The 19,293-nt window shown below is 40.4% G+C and overlaps 1 protein-coding gene across 1 annotated transcript in view; it reads right to left on the bottom strand.

The window, feature by feature from the left end:
- Nucleotides 1–7,496: 7,496 nt before the first annotated feature.
- enpp1 (ectonucleotide pyrophosphatase/phosphodiesterase 1) overlaps nucleotides 7,497–19,293 on the bottom strand; it is a 38,356-nt gene continuing 26,559 nt past the window's right edge. Inside the window, exons 19-25 of the mRNA XM_084700209.1 lie at nucleotides 16,473–16,512; nucleotides 16,175–16,332; nucleotides 15,608–15,743; nucleotides 15,251–15,325; nucleotides 8,719–8,851; nucleotides 8,457–8,592; nucleotides 7,497–8,108 (exon numbers count right to left, since the gene is read on the bottom strand). Of these exons, the coding sequence (XP_084556335.1) occupies nucleotides 7,956–8,108; nucleotides 8,457–8,592; nucleotides 8,719–8,851; nucleotides 15,251–15,325; nucleotides 15,608–15,743; nucleotides 16,175–16,332; nucleotides 16,473–16,512 (831 nt within the window). The 3' untranslated portion in view covers nucleotides 7,497–7,955. The remainder of the gene's footprint in view (nucleotides 8,109–8,456; nucleotides 8,593–8,718; nucleotides 8,852–15,250; nucleotides 15,326–15,607; nucleotides 15,744–16,174; nucleotides 16,333–16,472; nucleotides 16,513–19,293) is intronic.

A 19,293-nucleotide genomic window follows, 5' to 3' on the forward strand; every position in this document is an offset into this window, starting at 1 on the left:
CTTGAACGAATATTAAGCCTGTCCACACTATCTGACCAAAGAAATATGCCTCACTTTAAAATCTCATTGAGTTGACAGCAGTTGAAAGACACCTCTCGCCTGGAAATAGAGTGCATTTTACTGTGGTTTTTTTGTCCTTTCGAGCAACAAAGTTATAATAATGAGAATATCGCCACTGGCTGAACCCACCTGTCTCAGTCTCATCCATTTTCCTGCTTACCTCCTACGCCAACCAAGCATCATGTGATACTGGGTTGTCAATAGGTGCGTTCGACTTCATGCAACGCCGGCGTCGTCTGCAGCCGCCTGCAGCCCGGCTGACTTGAAGCAGCCAATGGCATTCTCAGATTCAAGGCAACCGCCTGCAGATGGCTGCGGCGCTCCATGAAGTCAGCCCATGTCGAACGCGCCTAATGTGTACGCACCAGCAGCTACGTCACTCAAATCACTCAAATCTCAAATACGTCACTCAAATCACTCAAATCTCAAATCTCTCCACCGTTGCCACTCTCTGTGGCAACGGTGACCAGACAAGCAAGCACACAGGCAAGCATGCAAGCGCCACTAAAAGATAACTTTTCGAACCGGCAAAAATTGCTTGGGTAATGCAGGAAAGTGCATTCCTGAGGTCTAGTAAAGTAGTGTAGTTACCAATATTTTAAGTGTAATGCGTTACTTTACTTCGTTACCTATAATAGTAATATCGTTACTGTAATCCGTTACTTTGTAACTTGTTACCCCCAACACTGTCTACAAATATGTTGTTCTTTGATACCCAGGGTTAAAACATTTGAAGTACTTAATTTTACTGTGCCCCTTGAATTGAAAGATGCTGGTTGCAAATAAATGTGAAATGTTCAGGCTTGGTGGCGACATTTATAGTTACAGTCACTAGAGAGGGTACAATTTCTGGGGAAATTGTTTGCTTGCATAGGTTACAGATGGGTCTGTTTTTTTACTGACATTTTACAATAGATATTTCTTTATATTTTAAATAAGTAGGCCTATGCATACTTATTATTTATGAAGATTGCATGGATTAAAAAGAGTACATTTGTTGCTGCTCATTTACACTTCAAAATACTAAGAGTGAAGTGCAGAATGAAACGGTGTTCTATTCTCATTTCCCTGAGATTCTTCTCATACCCTGCATGAAGAGATGGTGATAGACTATGTGGCAGCCTCACAAAGCTGGAACAGTTGCATGAAAACTAAGAAATTGGACAATCCTGTGTAAAGATTGTCCTAACCTATATGACAAACGTCCCCAGTATGTGTCTTGCCAAAGTTTTTCCCTTCTAGTGATATTTTTAAGCATTTACTCATACTGCATTCATTCATTAATAACGAACCCACTTTGAAACCGGCTATCCACGTTGCAGGGGCGGATCTACTGGGGTGGCAACTGCCACCCTACAAATAGCCTTGCCACCTCAGCTGCCACCCCAGTTGGCAGCTTCGAAAACAAAGAACATTTGTGGCTCATCGGACAATTGCGAGAGCAAATTTTTTATATCCGCATGCAAGTAAATTCAGCACGAGACAACACCATCCACATTCCCTACACCGCCACCAAAGTTGCTTTCATTTGATCACAAGGAAGGCCCGAACTGACCATAAAAGGCTTCAGTGCAAGGAAGCAATCGTCGGCACTGACAGCAGACCACACCAGAGGAATGAGGTGATCTGTTAATAACTAAGAATAATTAGAAAAGTGCAGGGCTAACGGAGTTGCAACGTTACTTTTCCTGTTGAATTTAGGTTAATCACGTTAACTCGTGAATGCTTTGGGAAAGCAACAACAAAGATGAAAATTGCACTCGCACAGGCACTCTCTTTTTGTCCTGTCACAAAAGGATCTCTGCATGAATTGTTCCATATGAGTTCCACATTTTTGTTCCACATTTCAACCGCTTACATTTGCACTACACATTTTGTACTTTGTAGCAATAGCTGTTCTATCTAAATAGTTTTTGTTGTTTACTAATAGGGGAAAAGGAAAATCATGTTTTTTGTATTATTTAAATGCAAATGCCAACATATCGAGATATATTTCGAATTTCAGAATCTTTTTGACAATATTGGGATATTTTTTTTTAAATATATTGCCCAGCCCTAGAACAGGTTGACATAAAGTTTAGACTGTGGCATTGAAGTTCAGGTTAGTAGTTTCACTGATTGAAAAACTAATCTGGGACTTTTGATTTAAGTAAGGGGAGAGCCAAAAATGTAGGCTATTGTCACCGTTGGGCTTCCTGCTGTACTATGTGTCGGGCAACAGAAGCTAATGTTATGATGCTAACACCTCAGTAAAATAGCAGACAACTGTTTCCGAAAATAAATGTACTAATAATATCAACGTACATCATATTGTAAATTACATTTCACAATTGTGGTTTTTATCACAATGTTAAATGAGTAAATAGTTACCACCCTGGCCTTTGCCTGTGGCGTTTCTGCAGCTGTTTTGCAGTTTTAGGTAGTCTCCCAGAAGTTAGTAAGCTACTAAACCAGTGTTACTCATTGCGCGGCTCGCAAGGCTCTTGTGTCTCGCCAAGCCTTAATTTATGGCTCTTATGGCAGTAAGGGGCAGCCAGAAATCTGTCCCAATGGCTCTTTATGAGAGCGCGCTGCAGTTCAATTTTTCACCACGGATTTACATCGGAAAGTTGTGAGGCGCTGTAGAGCTAGGGAGGGCTCAGAGACCGGCTCAACCTGGCACTTTATACGCACATTATAACAACAATGCTAGCTTAGCTATGGTTATTTCCATCTTATATATATAGTGTTATATATGGACAAAAAATTGATAGATTCCATATTAAACAAAGTTGCGAACCAAGTGGACAGCAACAAAGCAATGTGACAGTGACAAACAAGGAAACCCATGATTCGGAGCATGCAACAACCGCAAATCGACAGGAAGAGAACGGAGACGGGTTTTGTGGAGAGTCAAGTCCTGCTAAAAAGTGACTCTCCTATTGACTTTGTCCTATCATTGTGGCTTTCATGAAAAAAATTGTGAAGACCACTGTGTTAAACTAATGTTCTACTATAGGTAATCACATGTGTGTTCATGACGCTAGTGACGTTTCTGACTGTGGCTAGCTAGTTAGCTTCACTTTTCGATACAAAAACGTAATTTAAGCCTAAACCGTGTTACGGAATGTAAAATCCAATACAAGCAATGCAATCGTGACCAAGACGAACATTTTGAAACTAACATTGTATGTGTAGTGCAAAAGTTGAGGGATGAGTTAGGGTGGGAATAGAAATAATAAAGAAATACATATATATGTGAGATAACATAGTTTGTGCCTTGCTGACGCAAGCACACCCAAATAAATATATATGAGAGAGAAAATATAGGTTGTGCATCACACCCAATAAATAAATATACATAAGAGAGAATATAAGTTGTGCCTTGCCAAAGGCATACACCCAACTAGTAAAAGTAAAGAGAGGATGGTAAAGGCCTCATTGAATGTCCTCAATGTGACAATACTGCCTTCCAATGGAGGTTTAGACAATTACAGGTGCAGTAACAATGATTACAGTTTTAACCTAACAATCATGAGCAATACACAAAACTGTCAGAAATATTCATCTATCAAGCATTGCACAGTCAGTCGGTGAACAAGTTTAAGAAATCTTTATTTCTTGTGGCCGGCCCACAAGGAGACAAAACATCACACGCCATTGTGCTACTAGTTATTTTTGTGATGTGACACAAACATCACTATAATAAGCATATATTTCACTGATACATGGTGTAAACACACACATTGTAGACTTACACCCTGAATCTTTAAATTCCAAAATCCCCCAAAAATATTTAATGTTTTAACCATAACATAACTGATAATCACAAATCCCTTTTGATAATGCTATGTTGGATAACATTATGTTATATATAAACATCTTGAAAACCATCCAGCATAATGCATAACATATATACACATCCCTTACAGTTTTTCTCAATTGCTAAAACACTAAAACCCATTGGCTGAACAAAGTTCTCAGTTGCCTGAACTCATGTAGCTAATTATGCCTGTTTGCTGTCAATACCTTAAACCATTTCACATGGTAAACACAATTTGCAGATCTCACTTAGAATTTTCAGTAAAACTCTAAACACATTCTCATTTTTAAAACATCATATTCTGCATTCTATGTCATCCATACTGGTAAACACAAATGGCAACAATCAAGTACAAATAGAGAAAACATGTCATTGACTAAACACAACCACTCAAAATTGATTTCACTTGTTTCAAATGATGTGAAACAACCAATGTTCAGAAGGCAAACAGGTTGTTGAAGGTGGGAAAATATTGCTTGTGATGTTGACAAAGTGCTCTGGCCTAAGCCAGCCCAAACACATTGATCACATGTTTACTCCTTTGATTTGTGTCCCTTTTACTGTAGTATTGTATACTGTAGTACAGTGCATTGAAGGCTGTATAATGTACAATGAACAAATTGTATGGCCCTGAACATTGTGCTTTCCATTTGGTACAGTAACAGTACTGACTGCTCAATAGATTTTGACTGGTTGCAGGTTCATATCAACAAAGAACAAGAGTGAGTTGTGAGATGCAGGGTACAGTACTGTATAGGGGTACAAGGAGAAGGAAGAGCAAACAAATTGTAAACAGCAAAGCAGAGTTACAAAGTTTGAGCTACTATGATAGAACATGTTTTTGTTAATCAAAAGACAATGACGGATAAATATGAAATTTGTTTTGATATGACGTAAAAATGTGTTTTATATTTTTTGGTGTATTGTTTATTGACTGATTGATATAGTGTATATAATGTTGATCACTTTGTTTATGATTTGAGAGCAGTGTTTGATTTTGAGCACAGGTAAATCTGTTTTGAGGCAAAAGTTTCATTTTGCAAGAGGATTCAGATTGATTCAGAGGATTCAGATTGTAAATTGTGCTTGAAGATGAGGTTTTGTGAAAGTGGGTGACTGTTTCAAGAAATGTGTTTTAGCAATTGTGAAAAACTGTAAGATATTTTGCATTACTGAATACATAACAGTATTATTTACTTAGAATGAGGAAAAGGTATACAAACAACTTACATTCCATCCAGTTGTTTTGTAGCCTACGTTTTTTTTTATTTCCATTGCTTTGCTAGGCATCATCAAATGAGGGTTTACATTTCAACTGGAAAATCAAAAATACTTTTGGGGGGGCATTCTGTTACATAAGCACATTTTCATCTCACCTGTAACAATGCAAATATGGCCAGGTGAGCAATGCTGACTGACTCTTCCCAAGAGTTCTTTATGGATGAAATACTGGCTAGCTAACTAATAGCAAGACAACATGAAGTGCATACTTTATGTTCAGTATACTGGGGGTCAGATAGCTGAATCGGGTTATTAATCAGAAAGTTGTTGGTTTGATTCCTGGCCATGCCAAATTACATTGTGTCTTTGGGCAAGGCACTTCACCCTAATTGCCTTGGGGAGAATGTCCCTGTACTCACTGTAAGTCGCACTAGATAAGAGCGTCTGCTAAATGTAAAAAATGTTAGTGAATTCATGCGCTGTGAACAAGCACAAACTCTAATTAAGCTAACAGAATCAACTGACCAAAATCATAATTACCATCTGTCACCACTATCATACTATAATGCCAGAAATGTGTGTGTGTCACTGAATAACCAACATCTTACAGTTTTTCACAATTGTTAACACACGTTTCTCCAAAAAAGAACGGCTTTCTCAAAACTGCACACACAAAACTGAAAACCTCACACACAAAATGCTAAACCTGACTGCCTTTGCGAGATGACTCTGCCATCAAATCTCTTTCCTGTTCACAAAATGCAACTTGTGTTCTCATTTGGTATACAACGCCATATTTTCAAATGACACACACATACCATTCATAACAGTACACACAATAAGCATCTGCTGCACACTACCAAGCATTCACAGCACACAGTAGTGCAAAATTGAAAACACAATTCTAGAAATGGACCACATCATATGAATGACAATAACTCTGGAGAATGAGCCATTTCAACTTTTGTAAAATGTCTCAGTGTAGGTCAATTTTTTCATAGTCAAACATACAACAGCACACATATGCAGCAAAAACGTTTTATTTTTGAACAGTACAGTACTGTCAAAGGGCTTGCTCAACCCATTGCAGCAGACAAAGTGATGTTCCCACCACGCTTGGTGGGGACCTCAACAATGGCGCGCTCGCCAATGACATTTCTGCCCCGGGACTTACAAGCACAAACTCTTGCCGTAACTCTTGTGGTCTGTGTTTCGGTCGAATAGGAACCTGTACACTTGTTTCATCCGCATGGCATTCCTGCGGAGAACACTATACAGTGTAGAGAGGCTGATGGTCTGGATGTTTCTGAATGTGGCATGGTCAGCCAGGATCCTGGTTTATATCTGTCGGAGTGTGATAGTGTTTTCACTAACCATTTTCACAATGTCAGTCTCCTGTTCGGCTGTGAAAGTGCATGTTCTTCCTCCACGTCGTGGTTCTCTTTCAGTCTTACAAAATGCAAATACAGTGAGCACACTGTATTCTATTGATATGCAATATTTCAGTACACAAGGCAAATATAATTCATACCTGTTCTCCATTCTAAAGGTTCTAATGATGGCAGCAACTGTGAAGCGGCTGAGATTTGTTTGGACCCTCTGGCCAGCCTCCCTCATGCTCAAACCATGGTTGAGCACATGGTCAACCACGGTGGCCCGAATCTCATTAGAGATCACAGTTCTCCTTCTTTCTCCTCCTCCTTCTTCTCCTCTTCCTCCTCAACCTCCTTCTTGTCGTCCTCCTCTTCCTTGTCCTTGTCCTCCTCTTCCTCCTCTCACTCTTACCCCTCTCCTTCTCTGGTTGTTGATATGTTCTAAGTTCTCCATTGTTCACCAAACAAAACAGAGGCTCAAGGTCCTTTTTATGCTGCAGTCCTGATCGCAAATTGCTCACCAGACCTGAGTGTTTAGAGATTTGTATAGTTGTGTGTTGTAGGTTGATGCTTTGAGACTTTACTTGAGAAGTGTGTGCAACAACTGAACATTGTGTGTAGTGTTTTGACAACCAGGTGATGTGTAATTGACATCAGAGTATAAAGAAGGAACATCTAATGCAGATAAGGGAGTTTGAAGTAGTGCCAAATTGGGTCGAGCAATTGGTACATGAAGTTAAGGTGTGAAAATGGTGCCAGATTGTCGCTTTTTGTAAGTTAACTATTGTGAAAAACTGTAAAGCAGTGAAGTCATTTGCTAATCATGCTAGAAGAAGCTTGGTGAAAGGGATTCTACCGACTGTTTGAACATTTTCATTTCGATAGGCAATTATCACACTTGTTACAGCACAACTATAATATTATTTTGTATTTCAAACATACATTTCAAAACACCTTGTTGTGCTTCAGTTGAGTTAGGGTTTTGGTGGTCATTGGAATTTCCTTATTTTTGAGGTGTGTCACAAACCATAAAACTTAAGTTTTTGTTTTATATTTAATAGATTTTTGGTATTGACAGATATGCAGCGACACAGAACACTTATCATCAAAATACAAAAGGACAATCTAACAAAATAAAAAAACATTTGTAAAACTGGCTCTTGATAATGATGTCTTTAGGATGAGGTTTCCTTGTTTTATGCGCTTACAGACCAAAAGGTCCTTTAAACTCCCCTTACTGCTGCCTGTACTTGCTGTCACTGACAACTTTCCAAATCTGATTCAAAAACATTGTCAGACATAACAAAGTATGGCAGAAACAGACATTTCCAGAATGTCTGAGGTTTCCTGAAGTGCCCTGGCAATAATAAAAAAAACGTTTACAAAACTTATGCGCTGTAGTATAAATAAAACCCAGTGGGTTAAGTAACACATCTACTATGCGAAAAATCATAGAATTACTTATCTTTAACATAATAGCTTTCTTTGTGTCTCTGATCCTATACAGTTTGTAAAACAGTTTTGAATTGGAGCGTCTCGGCTACTGATATCCTGTCGTGGTAAAAGCTCAGTCCAGTTAGGAGTTCTACGTCTCGGACTCGCGCAGCATGGAACTGAGCCCAGTCTTGGACCCACTGGAAGTCTGATCCATTCTACAGGAGAAAAGACGGAAGAAGAGCAGGGTAATATAGGAGCTCATTACATTTTCTACAGTGCCGCCTTAAAACTTTTGCATGCATTAAGAAGCTGTCTTTACTTATAGAATGGTTCGAATTTGTTGACTTTATAGAAATCTAGAGAGAAAATCTTTTTCCGTAAAACAAGAGATCTGTAATTTTGAGAGATCTGAGATTTGAGTAAATTTTCCACAGAGTGGACTGCAGACCCACAAAAGGATAGAGTGGGTAGCTAGGCAGCTAGACGAGGTAACCAGGTGGAAAAACAGTCAGCCAACCAGACAGCTAGCCATTCAGCCAGACTTGAGATGGGGGTTTACTCACAGCACAGGTCTCTGTGTGGTCGGCCCTGTGGGGAAGGAGGAAGGACCGGGCCTGAAGGGGACCCTCACAGTCCACAGGGGGAAACGATGAGTTCCCACAGCTGGTCAAGATCACAAAGTAGTGAGTGGGCATGTTCCTGTACAGGGATGGATGAGTGGGATTACTGCCAGGTAGACTGAGGTCACTGGAACATTGTACTTAATTACTGAAAAATGCTATACATGACTCATGGGATGTTATTAATCAGACGCAACACACTTACACAGAGTTTGTTGACAAATCATCAAAGTTTCCATCATAGTCATTGTCAAAGACAGGCCCACTCATCACATTGACTCCATTCAGTTGCTGTGAGTATTTTGGCACAATGACATCATGAAAGTAGGTCCATACACCTGCAAGGATCAGATACAATTATTATAAAGTAATATTCAATAAACCAACATGAGATGGCCTCATTGGCCTGAATATCTACCATACCACCAGAGGGCAGTGTCTCTACACTGAACCACTGAAGATGAGTCAGGGCCAGTGTTGGGTAAGTTACTTCAAAAAAGTAATTTATTACTAATTACTCCATCAATATTATAGTTAAATTACTTTTGAAATTACTCTGTCTGAAAAGTAATTTAACTACTCAATAAGTAATGTAATGCATTACTTCTTACAATCCCTAAAAACCTTGACTGGATAGACAACAGAAAGTAAAGTCTTTCAATAATTAAATATAAGTCAAACTTGGAACAGTTTAGGCTATAGCCTTTTAGCTTTTTAAAACATAGCCTACTAATACTTAACATTTTAGTAACACGTGTAACCTCTAACCAAATGTCACCTTTCATCTTTAGTTACCAAACAATATGTGCATAATACAAAAGCTTAACTTTAAGTTAAACATGACATCACAGGATTCTACAGTACGCAGCAGTAGCATCTCTTCCTGCAATCTAGTTTGCAATAATTTTTTTAAGCTCACCTTCAAACACTTTCTGCACTGGCAATGTAAAATCAAGTTTTGCCTGCTTAACAGGTGTTGCTGAGGTATTATCTGTCGATGCCAATGTATATTCCTAGTCTGTGCAAACTTTCATAGCGATTAAAACGCTTTCTGATTCTGATGAACATGGATCACTCAAAACTGTTCGTCGCTGCTGCCTTGTGAGGTGCTTCAGTAGGTTACTTGTGCTAGCCGCAGCCGCGTATCGTTTTTTCTCCCCAGGACATAGCTTGCACTTGACATTAATGTTCTTGTTAACCTGTGACAAAAAGGTAAAGTACTTGGAATATTTCCATTTGGTAAAACAGCTAGAGCTACTTGCTTCCACCAAGTCAGAAATCTTCCACTTCAAACCACTAGAGCCAGTGCTTATACAGCAAAAACTCGCGTCTCCCGTGCAACTGCACTACAGCTAACAATTTTAAAGAGGCAGCGTTCACTTTTACCCTAAAACGATACATTTAGATTTTAATTCAATATTGATTTATACAGAACTATTTGACTCATTTACAGTAGGTATGTAACGCAAGTACATTACAAGTAACTGTAATTGAATTACCTAAAAATGAACAGTAATCCCATACTTTACTTTTTCAGTGGATAAGTAATTTAATTTAATTACTTAGTAACGCGTTACACCCAACACTGCTAGGTAGTATAGACCCAGCTCCCAACCCAACTTTGAGAATAGATTAACGGCAATATTTTTTTATCGTCCAATAAGAGTCTCACGTTAACGCAGCACGTTTAGCCAATAATGGACCACCACTAGTTTTAATTTAACGGCCCACCACTAGTTTTAATTTAACCACTCAAATAATCCCTTTCTGATCTTTTTGGTGCAGTGTTTAATTGAGTGCTCTGTTTATTACACAAAGTTCATTTTTGGTGCGGTGTTTATTCCAGGGCAGCGTTTATTTAAGGGCGGCGTTTAATCAAACAAATACGATAGTTTTCATCCCAGCATTGCAAACATTAACAGGCAAAAGCAGTGGTGCCCCAGATATGTCTCATAGGAGTGGCAAAAAAGAGAAGCACAAAGGTACAACACTCTTCCAATACCATTATCTCTAATTCACTCTCCAGAGTTTCATCTGTGTTGTGTGTAACTGCTATACTAGAATGAGCCTACATTTAGTTTCAAAGAAATTGTGTACTAGTGCAGAATAGTAGCCTGGCTTCCAGCCCAATTTAACCCCGCCCACAACAAAAATTTGGTCGGGAAGTTGGGTCTGGAGGGGCTGTATTGGGGACAAACTATATAAAACCAGGAGCGGGGGCGGACCAATGAAATTCCCAGGGCGGCCTTTATACGATGATGGACAAATGATCACGGTTGAAACACGCCCCATAGTCACAGCCCAACGGAGAGTTATCAGACTCATATTCTGACTAGAATTATGAGTATGACAACATCAGGCTAGCAGAATAGAGGAACAGGGAATATTGTGCTGGTGTGGAAAGTTCCCCCAAAATTTGCAGAATGGGCAACAAATATTGGATTATAGATTAGATTGTATCAAGGCCCAATTGCAGATGAGGCCAAAGGATATTTACAATTGCAGTAGGCCATTGATATGTTTTAAAAGTTCAGGGATGTACTTTGTTGGATAAGAACACCCCACCCCCCACTCCAGAGACAATTGATGACAGAGAGGTGCTGACATTAGGTTAAACAGTCAAAAATGTAGACAAAATGTGTACATGGATGTTGAAACTCAGTGCTCTGAGTCTGTGCATGTCATTAGACAAACTTAGTCTTTTAAACCTCTAAGTTTAATTCTCACTTTTATACATTTAAAGTTGGATTTGACATTTAACAGACATTTAATCATTTACCAAGTTGTTTGACTCAAAAACCATAACAGTACATGGTGTAAAAACAGCTGCTGTCAAATGTTGCCAAATTTCTAGCTTGGATGTTATCTTTACATATAGATGGGTTGGTGGTTATAAACAATGAGGATGTGCACGCAGCTTCAAGGCAGAACAAAGCATTTCACCTTTACTGTATATGTTCCCCCCCCCCCCCTTTCTGAACAAAGCTAAATTGATCTGATTTGTTGATCTGTTGCTATGAAAACCATATTAGCCAAGCTAACTAACATTGTTTTTAGCTAGCTGACATTACCATTCAATCACTAACAAACATGAATAGAAATACCTTGCTGACAGCGTCCTCACGTTTAATCAAAAGCTTGTAGTGAGATCACATGCATGACCCCCCAAGACAAGCTTTCATGTTTGCATTGCTAGCATCGTCATATGCAGTCGGAAGACAGCTAGATAAATATTGTAGCATCAGCGCCCTTGGGTACCCAGCATGCAGTGCACACCAAAAATGTAAATAGTTGTGGAAAATAGTTTGGTTACAACAGCTGTGCAAGGGATTTCAGTTGTTGTGTTCGTTCACTTAAATGTGTGTAATGTTATTGTTTCTTAGTTAAGATAATACTGTTGGTCACTGATTGTGAATGTTGTGTAGTTTAATGGGATCAGTGAGTCTGACCATTATAAAGTATTGTCAAGCTGCTGTACCATCACAAGATACAGCTGCTAACAGCTGAACATTAGCTCTACCTTGGTCCAGTTCCCTGCATGACTCTTGTCAGTTGTGTATGACTGAGACTCTAGAGAGATGTCAATTCAGGGAACGTTCCTATAACCATGGATGTTTAACCAGTTTTGGGGAAATCTGAAAACAGTGTTACTGTGTGGGGTATGTTTTTTGGGCTACTTCTAATCCTCATGCGGCCGCCAGCTTTTAAAGAATGGATCTCTGCATGATGGGCCTGACCAGAGCACAGGTGGCCTGACAGCACACTCAAAGTTGTCACTTTCAAAAAGGTGGCATTTTGACCCTATCAGGCCAAGATGTCTGAAAGTTGGTACGCATGCCTTATTGCTAATCGGGAACAAAAACTTTTTTTCTCTACTCCTCCTACACAGTGTCCAATCTTCAACAAACTTGGCAAAGATTATCTTCAGACCAAGCGTCACAAAAGCCATCACATAGTATTTTGATTTTCAGAACCGTTTGCCCGGTATCAAAATGTGCCGTTAAGCCAGCAAACAGGAAGTTGGGTCGTATCTCAGCAAATCTTTGATGGATTCACAACAAGCTTGCTGCGTGTACTTGTTACCTTCTTCTGAGGATGTGTAAAATGTTTTATGGGTCATTTGACTGCTTGGCCACCTCATTGCAGCTAGCAGCTTTATTTTTTAAATTGTTTAGTTCTTAGAATTAGTTTAACCATTGTACTTTTTTACTTAATTTAAGACCCTGTATATGTTTATTGTTTGCACCTTCCTGCCACAGTAAATTCCGTGTTTGTGTAACTTACATGGTGAATAAACCGGATTCTGATTGGGATGGGAGAAGAAACACACCCAAATTAGCTTCGGTTAAACAAGTGTGGGAGGAAATTGCCACAATTGTTACAAATCATTTTCACATACATCGAGATTTCTCATGAAAATCTTCTTAATCTGTGACAATTGTTTTTCTGAAACTGCAAAATAGCACCAGGCAACGTTTGTGCCGGAACACGCCTCCTTTTTTCGCTGAACCACCCCCTGGAGTGCAAGGTCATTCCATAATTTACAGACTTGGTCTGTGGAGGGAAAAGTCTGCTTTGCGTCGAGTGGAAACTAGGAATGATACTTGCGTCGTTGACAAAGTCAATTGCATTAATGTAATGCAAAAACATTAATGTGGAGACCATCTGTAGTAACATCTAGAATGTCTGCAACCCTCGTCCCCCCGCTAGATGAAAACAGCCTGTTTTGGGAATCAAGTTAGGTTGGAGTGTGCCGACTCATTAAACAAAACCTTGTTTAAGACAAAACATCTGTGTAGGAACAGGGGTTAGCTTGCGCTCTATAGCTAATGTCAAGATGAACATGGAAGGTGAAAAAAATACGCTGCTCCATCTCTATAATTTATTTACCAGTTTAGTTAGTGTACAACTTCAGATACAAGTATTATCACTTAATAGATACGCGTTACTCCTACGCAGAAGTGGAGCGTTGTACTCGGTGTACCTGAACAGATGTTATTGACGTTATGGTCTATTCCGTGTCATCGTTAGCTAAATAAAGCATTGCACTTGTTTAACCCTTTTAATTAATCGTATTGTGGCTTTTTTCCGCTATGATTTTTTTTTCGGGGGTGATGGCCGAGGTGAAGGCCCAGCTGTAGTACTCACGGTTCGCCACTGCAAAAAACCCTCCCTTAACTCTGCCGTCCTCCTGAACTACAGACCAGTATCATTGCTACCCTTCTTTTCAAAAACAATTGAACGTGCTGTATCTAACCAACTGTCAAACTTTCTCACTCATAACAACCTGCTTGACCCCAACCAATCGGGCTTCAAGACTGGCCACTCAACAGAGACTCCTTTCAGTCACCACTGCCCTCCAGTCCGCCAGAGCGGCTTCCAGGTCATCCGTCATCATTCTGCTGGACCTTTCTGCAGCGTTTGATATGGTTAACCACCAGATCCTGCTCTCCAGACTTTCTGAGATGGGCATCACTGGCACTGCACTCCAGTGGATCTCATCCTACCTGTCGGGAAGATCCTACCAGGTCTCCTGGGGAGGCAAACTGTCAGGCCCTCGCCAGCTCTCCACTGGTGTCCCACAGGGCTCCGTCCTTGGACCCCTCCTCCATGGCTTCTCCTACCACTGCTACGCTGACGACACGCCGCTGTCCCTGTCGTTCCCCCCGACTGATCCGGGGATCTCAGCTAGGATTGAGGCCTGCCTCGCAGACATCTCCGCCTGAATGACCGAGCACCACCTCCAGCTGAACCTCGCCAAAACAGAACTTCTCATCATCCCGGCTAAACCCTCCATCTCCCACGATCTGTCAATCACCCTGGGATCTGCGACGGTGACCCCTTCATTCTCTGCCAGTAACCTTGGGTTTACCATGGATGACGAGCTCTCCCTCACGGCCCACATTGCTGCAGTCTCCCGGTCGTGTAGAGCAGTGAACGGGACTGCACCCGACTACATCAAGTCTCTCCTGCAGTCTTAAACCCCCACCCGTCACCTACGGTCTTCTTCAGACAACCGCCTGGTGGTCCTATCGCTCAAGACCGCCCGGTCCCAACACAAGTTCTTCTCCTGCCTGGTCCCCCATTAGTGGAACCAGCTCCCCACCTCCATCAGGGACACTGACTGTCTCCCCACCTTCAAGAAAAGGCTCAAGACGTACTTGTTCCGGGAGTACAACGGCACTTAGGAATGCTTGATTGGACCTGATGTTAGTTTCCTCACAATGACTCTTATTGAGAGACTTGTTGCTCTTGTAGGTTAGTTATAACGAAGTTAACTCTTGTACTCGCTGTGAAATTTTTTTCTGTTGATTGTTCTTTTACAGGTACAGTCTTGCACTTTTTGGCATTCATGTCGTTTTAATTTGTAACTTGTATAACTGCATGCTCTTATGGGTCTTCCCTTGGCACTTGTTTAGTTTTTCACAATGTATGTGTCATGTTTTGGCTGCTTGCAATGCTTGGGACTACCTCGTTGTTATGATCAGTGACCTATGCTCTTTTGTAAAGCTCTCTCTTGGAAGTTGCTTTGGATAAAAGCATCTGCAAAATGCATAAATGTAAATGTACAGAAGGCATGGCATGAAATCATGTTTGGTCCATGACCTAAATGGGTTAGTGTTCGCCCCAAACTATCTACAGACTCTACAAAACTCAATAAATATCTTATCCACTACATTTAAGTGATCTAGATTTGCTGCTAGCACATATTGTACATTGTTCACAACACAACTTACCTTGGAAAGCAGGGAACATAGGTGCCATGTTGCTGGTGATGAGGGAATCTGCTTCTGAACCATTAGTACTCAGATCTGCGGATTGAAACCAAGGAGCAAATATGTATGCTGCGAGTTTTTTAAATTGTCAAAATTAATTTGTATTTAGTTTGAAATAATGAATACTCCTGGACATGAAAGAGAACATATCAAGTATATACAGTCTCAGGTCATAACCATTCAGTAGAAGATGAAGCTGGGGTGTTTCACCGTTGGGACATCTGTGTGTGTGTGGGGGTGTTTTCATGTGGTTTTAGCTCATCGTTTTAATTTCAGCCTGATGGGTGGTGGGGGGAGGAAGGCCTCCCACACACTCACTGGGAGGGTGGAGCAGGCCGAAGGACAGGCCTGGGTCATCACTGTAGCGCGTGCACGTCTGGCTCGCTGTCGCTGGGACACGTACGTCAGCACGCACGCACGCCAGCCACTCTGGGCTCAGAGCGTGGACATGGTCCTGACAGATGGAAAGAAGTACTCTGAGACTGACAAGGCCAGAAAGAGAGAGAGCCTTGGTCATCAGAGCAGGTTCTGTTGACTCTGTACTGTACTTCCGTAACCCTAAGGTCAAATTTGTTCAAATCACATTTGAAATGTAAAAAGAAGCTGTGAGAGATATAAAAAAAGAACATGCAAGTACAACACAATGACACTGACAAAAAACATTCCAAAATACATTATTTACATTCACCACAATGAGTGCGACGAGCAGTGAAAGCCAGCACAAGCAAGGAAGGGTCCAGAGAACACCAACCATCCCTTTCACATAATGAACACCCTCTTTGATGTCTCAATCAAGCCCTCACCACGGCAAAAACACAGGCGACTAGACTTAAGTTGAACAAGCCTATATTTAAACATGAAAGGTTCCCCGTACACAGGACCCACCAGTGGCTGGATGGTATATGCCACCCAGAGGGGCATGCGAAGGTCTTTGCTGTAGCTATTGATGTAGTCAGTCTGGCGCAGGAGACAGTAGTCTGCGTTCTCCATGAGAACTCTGGGGGTTCCGTATGGGAGGTGATACCGAAGTGCCGCTGTGGAACCTGTGGAAGGACAGGAGATGTTTCCAGAAAGACATGAGGAAGACATACACATATTAAGGCAATAAACGTACTATACAATGAGATCCATGGCATCGATTCAAGACAAACATAAACACCACATCAACATACTCTATACTCACTAGCATTAGCTTTGAGGAGCTGTTTATTCAGAGCCTTCTCCTGAAACAAAGAATTTTGATACGTTGTCATGAAATTGGTGTGCTTTGCTGTATTGTCAATGGAACACTTGCCATATACCAATTTACACTGTGTAAAACAAGGCTGTCCAATCCTGTTCCTGGAGATCTCTTGTCCTGTATAGTAATTTTCCACTCTAATCCCATTTGTGACATGCTCTGGTGAGAAGGGGCTGTTGTAATTTCTCAGTTTTTAAATATTGTGGAAGTGCAGATTGTAAGCTTTCAAATTATGTGTCATACATTGAAATCTGAAAGTAGTTGAAGAAGATGCGCATATTTGAATGTTTGTCAACCTGGAATGCTCTAGTAGAGAAATCCCCCTTGAAAGATTCTAGACCTTTTCACGCCTTCAGACAGGGTTTGCCCTGAGTGTTGGTCATTTCACCACAGTGAAGAGAAAAATATATGTATCTTCGCCCTCAATCCAATGCTAGGACCCTGCTTTCTTGACTTTTCCAAGATACGCGTTTCATCACCCAGTCTTTTTAAATGTTGAAAAAGCTAGTTTAAAGCTATTTTCCTCCTGTTTCTGTTCAATTGCTGCTGGCTGCGCAATCAAGCATTTTTTCCCTTTCTTTTAAGGCCGCGATTTGCTCTTGAGTCAAGTTTAGTTTGGTTAATTTCAGACAAACAACTTCGTTTCATACAGTTGAGCTAACAAACAAAAGCATATTTACATCAGTCTGAAACAGGTGTAGGCTGAAGCTCATGCTTATAATGCCTTCCCTTTATGAAAACATCTCATATCTTAAAAATAAATATCAATAATTATTATCTTACATCATTATGTTGACAACCAGATCTGTAAAGAATACAAAAAACATTAATATTTCTTATGCAATAGAGTTGCACTGTCCAAATACAACAAAAACAGCTTGTTCATCTATTACTCTTTATTAAATAGTTTCATAATTTAATTGCTTTATTTTTAAATAGTTTCTTTAATTTACTAAAGGTCCCACATATTTTTTGTTCCGCATGAGAGCTGTTCCATAAATGTACACCTTTAACGGAAATACAATGGTTTTTAGCATTGGTCATCACTTGGTTATTTTTGAATATACAAGATCCCCTTAAAGGTGACATGACATGCTGTTTTTGGATGCTTTTATATAGGCCTTAGTTGTCCCCTAATACTGTATCTGAAGTCACTTTCCCGAAATTCAGCCATGGTGCAGAATTATAGCCACTACAAGTAGTCCCACAATCAGCTTTCCTCAGAACGCGCTGTTTCTGTGTCTGTAGCTTTAAATGCTAATGAGGAGGAGAGGGGCGGCAACATGCGCTAATGTTTACAGGATGTATCGCAATGGCTCGTTGCCCCCGTTGCTGTAAAATGCCTCGAATTTAGCCATTCTCCTCTGATCACCCTGGTTTGCAGAGGTGCACACTCAGTCATTTCAATGTGGAGAAAGGCGGATATCGCGAGCCATAACACCAACAGCAGAACGGTTATCCAAATAACAAAGAAGTGTACAACACTCGCGTTACAGCGTTTGTATTCACACACACACTTGATGCCATTTATCTTTACGTTAGCAACAGTAACTCAGCTGTTAGCTGCAGAGCTAATGTTACAGCCACATTCTAAGAGTAGCAAGCTAGGTAACCATATACAGTAAAGCAACAAAATGATGTAGCGTTAGTTAACTTACTTGTCCAAGGTTTGTAGCTTGACCAAGGAGATTTAGTAATGATCCAGAATTTAATTTCAGCAAGGCCAGCTTTGAGTTGGCTCAAGTTGAGGAAATGTGTGGAGCAGACATACAACACTTTTGGAAGTTGTGTCGGCGCATTTCCAGCGAAAATACAATTAAGATACGGGTTGTGCAGAGGCTCAGATGAAGGAACAGAAAAAAAGATGTGTGCTTGCATTTGTATATCCAAGCACTGAGCAACTGTTATGCTTCGTTTGTTTGCTCGCCATGATGTCTCTCCACGAAAAACCGATATCGCACTCGCCCTTGCACGGTGGTAGCTCAGTTTCTCATGGGCGAGCTAGATGATCTGGTCGGGCAAAGCAGAGAGAGGGGAGGTAACCTTCCCCCTATCTGCGTCACTAGGGGGAGATTTTCAAACAGCGCAATTGAGCCTTCATTTTGTCAAAGGAGGAGAAGAACACGCAGGGCTTGGTTTACACTTATCGAAAATTCTAGCCACTGGGGGACCAAAGGCAGGCTAGGGGGAACTCATATTAATGTTAAATAACCTCATAAAATGAAGTTTTCATGTCATGTCACCTTTAAGTCATGTTGGCATTCTCTTTCTGTGAACAACTCTTGGATACTTTCTGGCAACTGATATTGTTTTGCTCTGTACATGATTTGTGATGTTTTTAGTTCTACTAATTCTTTAAATTTTAGAGCCTTTAATTCAATAAAAAGAGAGTTTGTTGGCTCCCTATAGGTGGTTTTCTTTACTATTCGTATGGCTCTCTTTTGAAGCATAAAGATTGGATTGGTGTTTGTTTTGTATCCCCATACTTCCACACAATAAGTAATGTATGGTAGCACAAGGGAACAATACAGAGTGTATAATGACTTTTCATTTAAGAAAACTTTAACCTTGTATAATATTGCAATTGATTTGGAAATCTTGTTCTTAGGATGAGATATATACGGGGCTTCCAATGTAAGTTATTATCTCTAATTACTCCAAGAAATTTAATAGCCACTTTCTACTTCAACTTGATTAATCATGAATTTACCTATTGTATTCGATGCACAATTACTAAATACAATACATTTAATTAGGGTTCCTC

Source organism: Hypomesus nipponensis, chromosome 6 (genome assembly GCF_054491055.1).
Source record: "Hypomesus nipponensis isolate SF chromosome 6, ASM5449105v1, whole genome shotgun sequence".
Lineage (NCBI taxonomy): Eukaryota > Metazoa > Chordata > Actinopteri > Osmeriformes > Osmeridae > Hypomesus > Hypomesus nipponensis.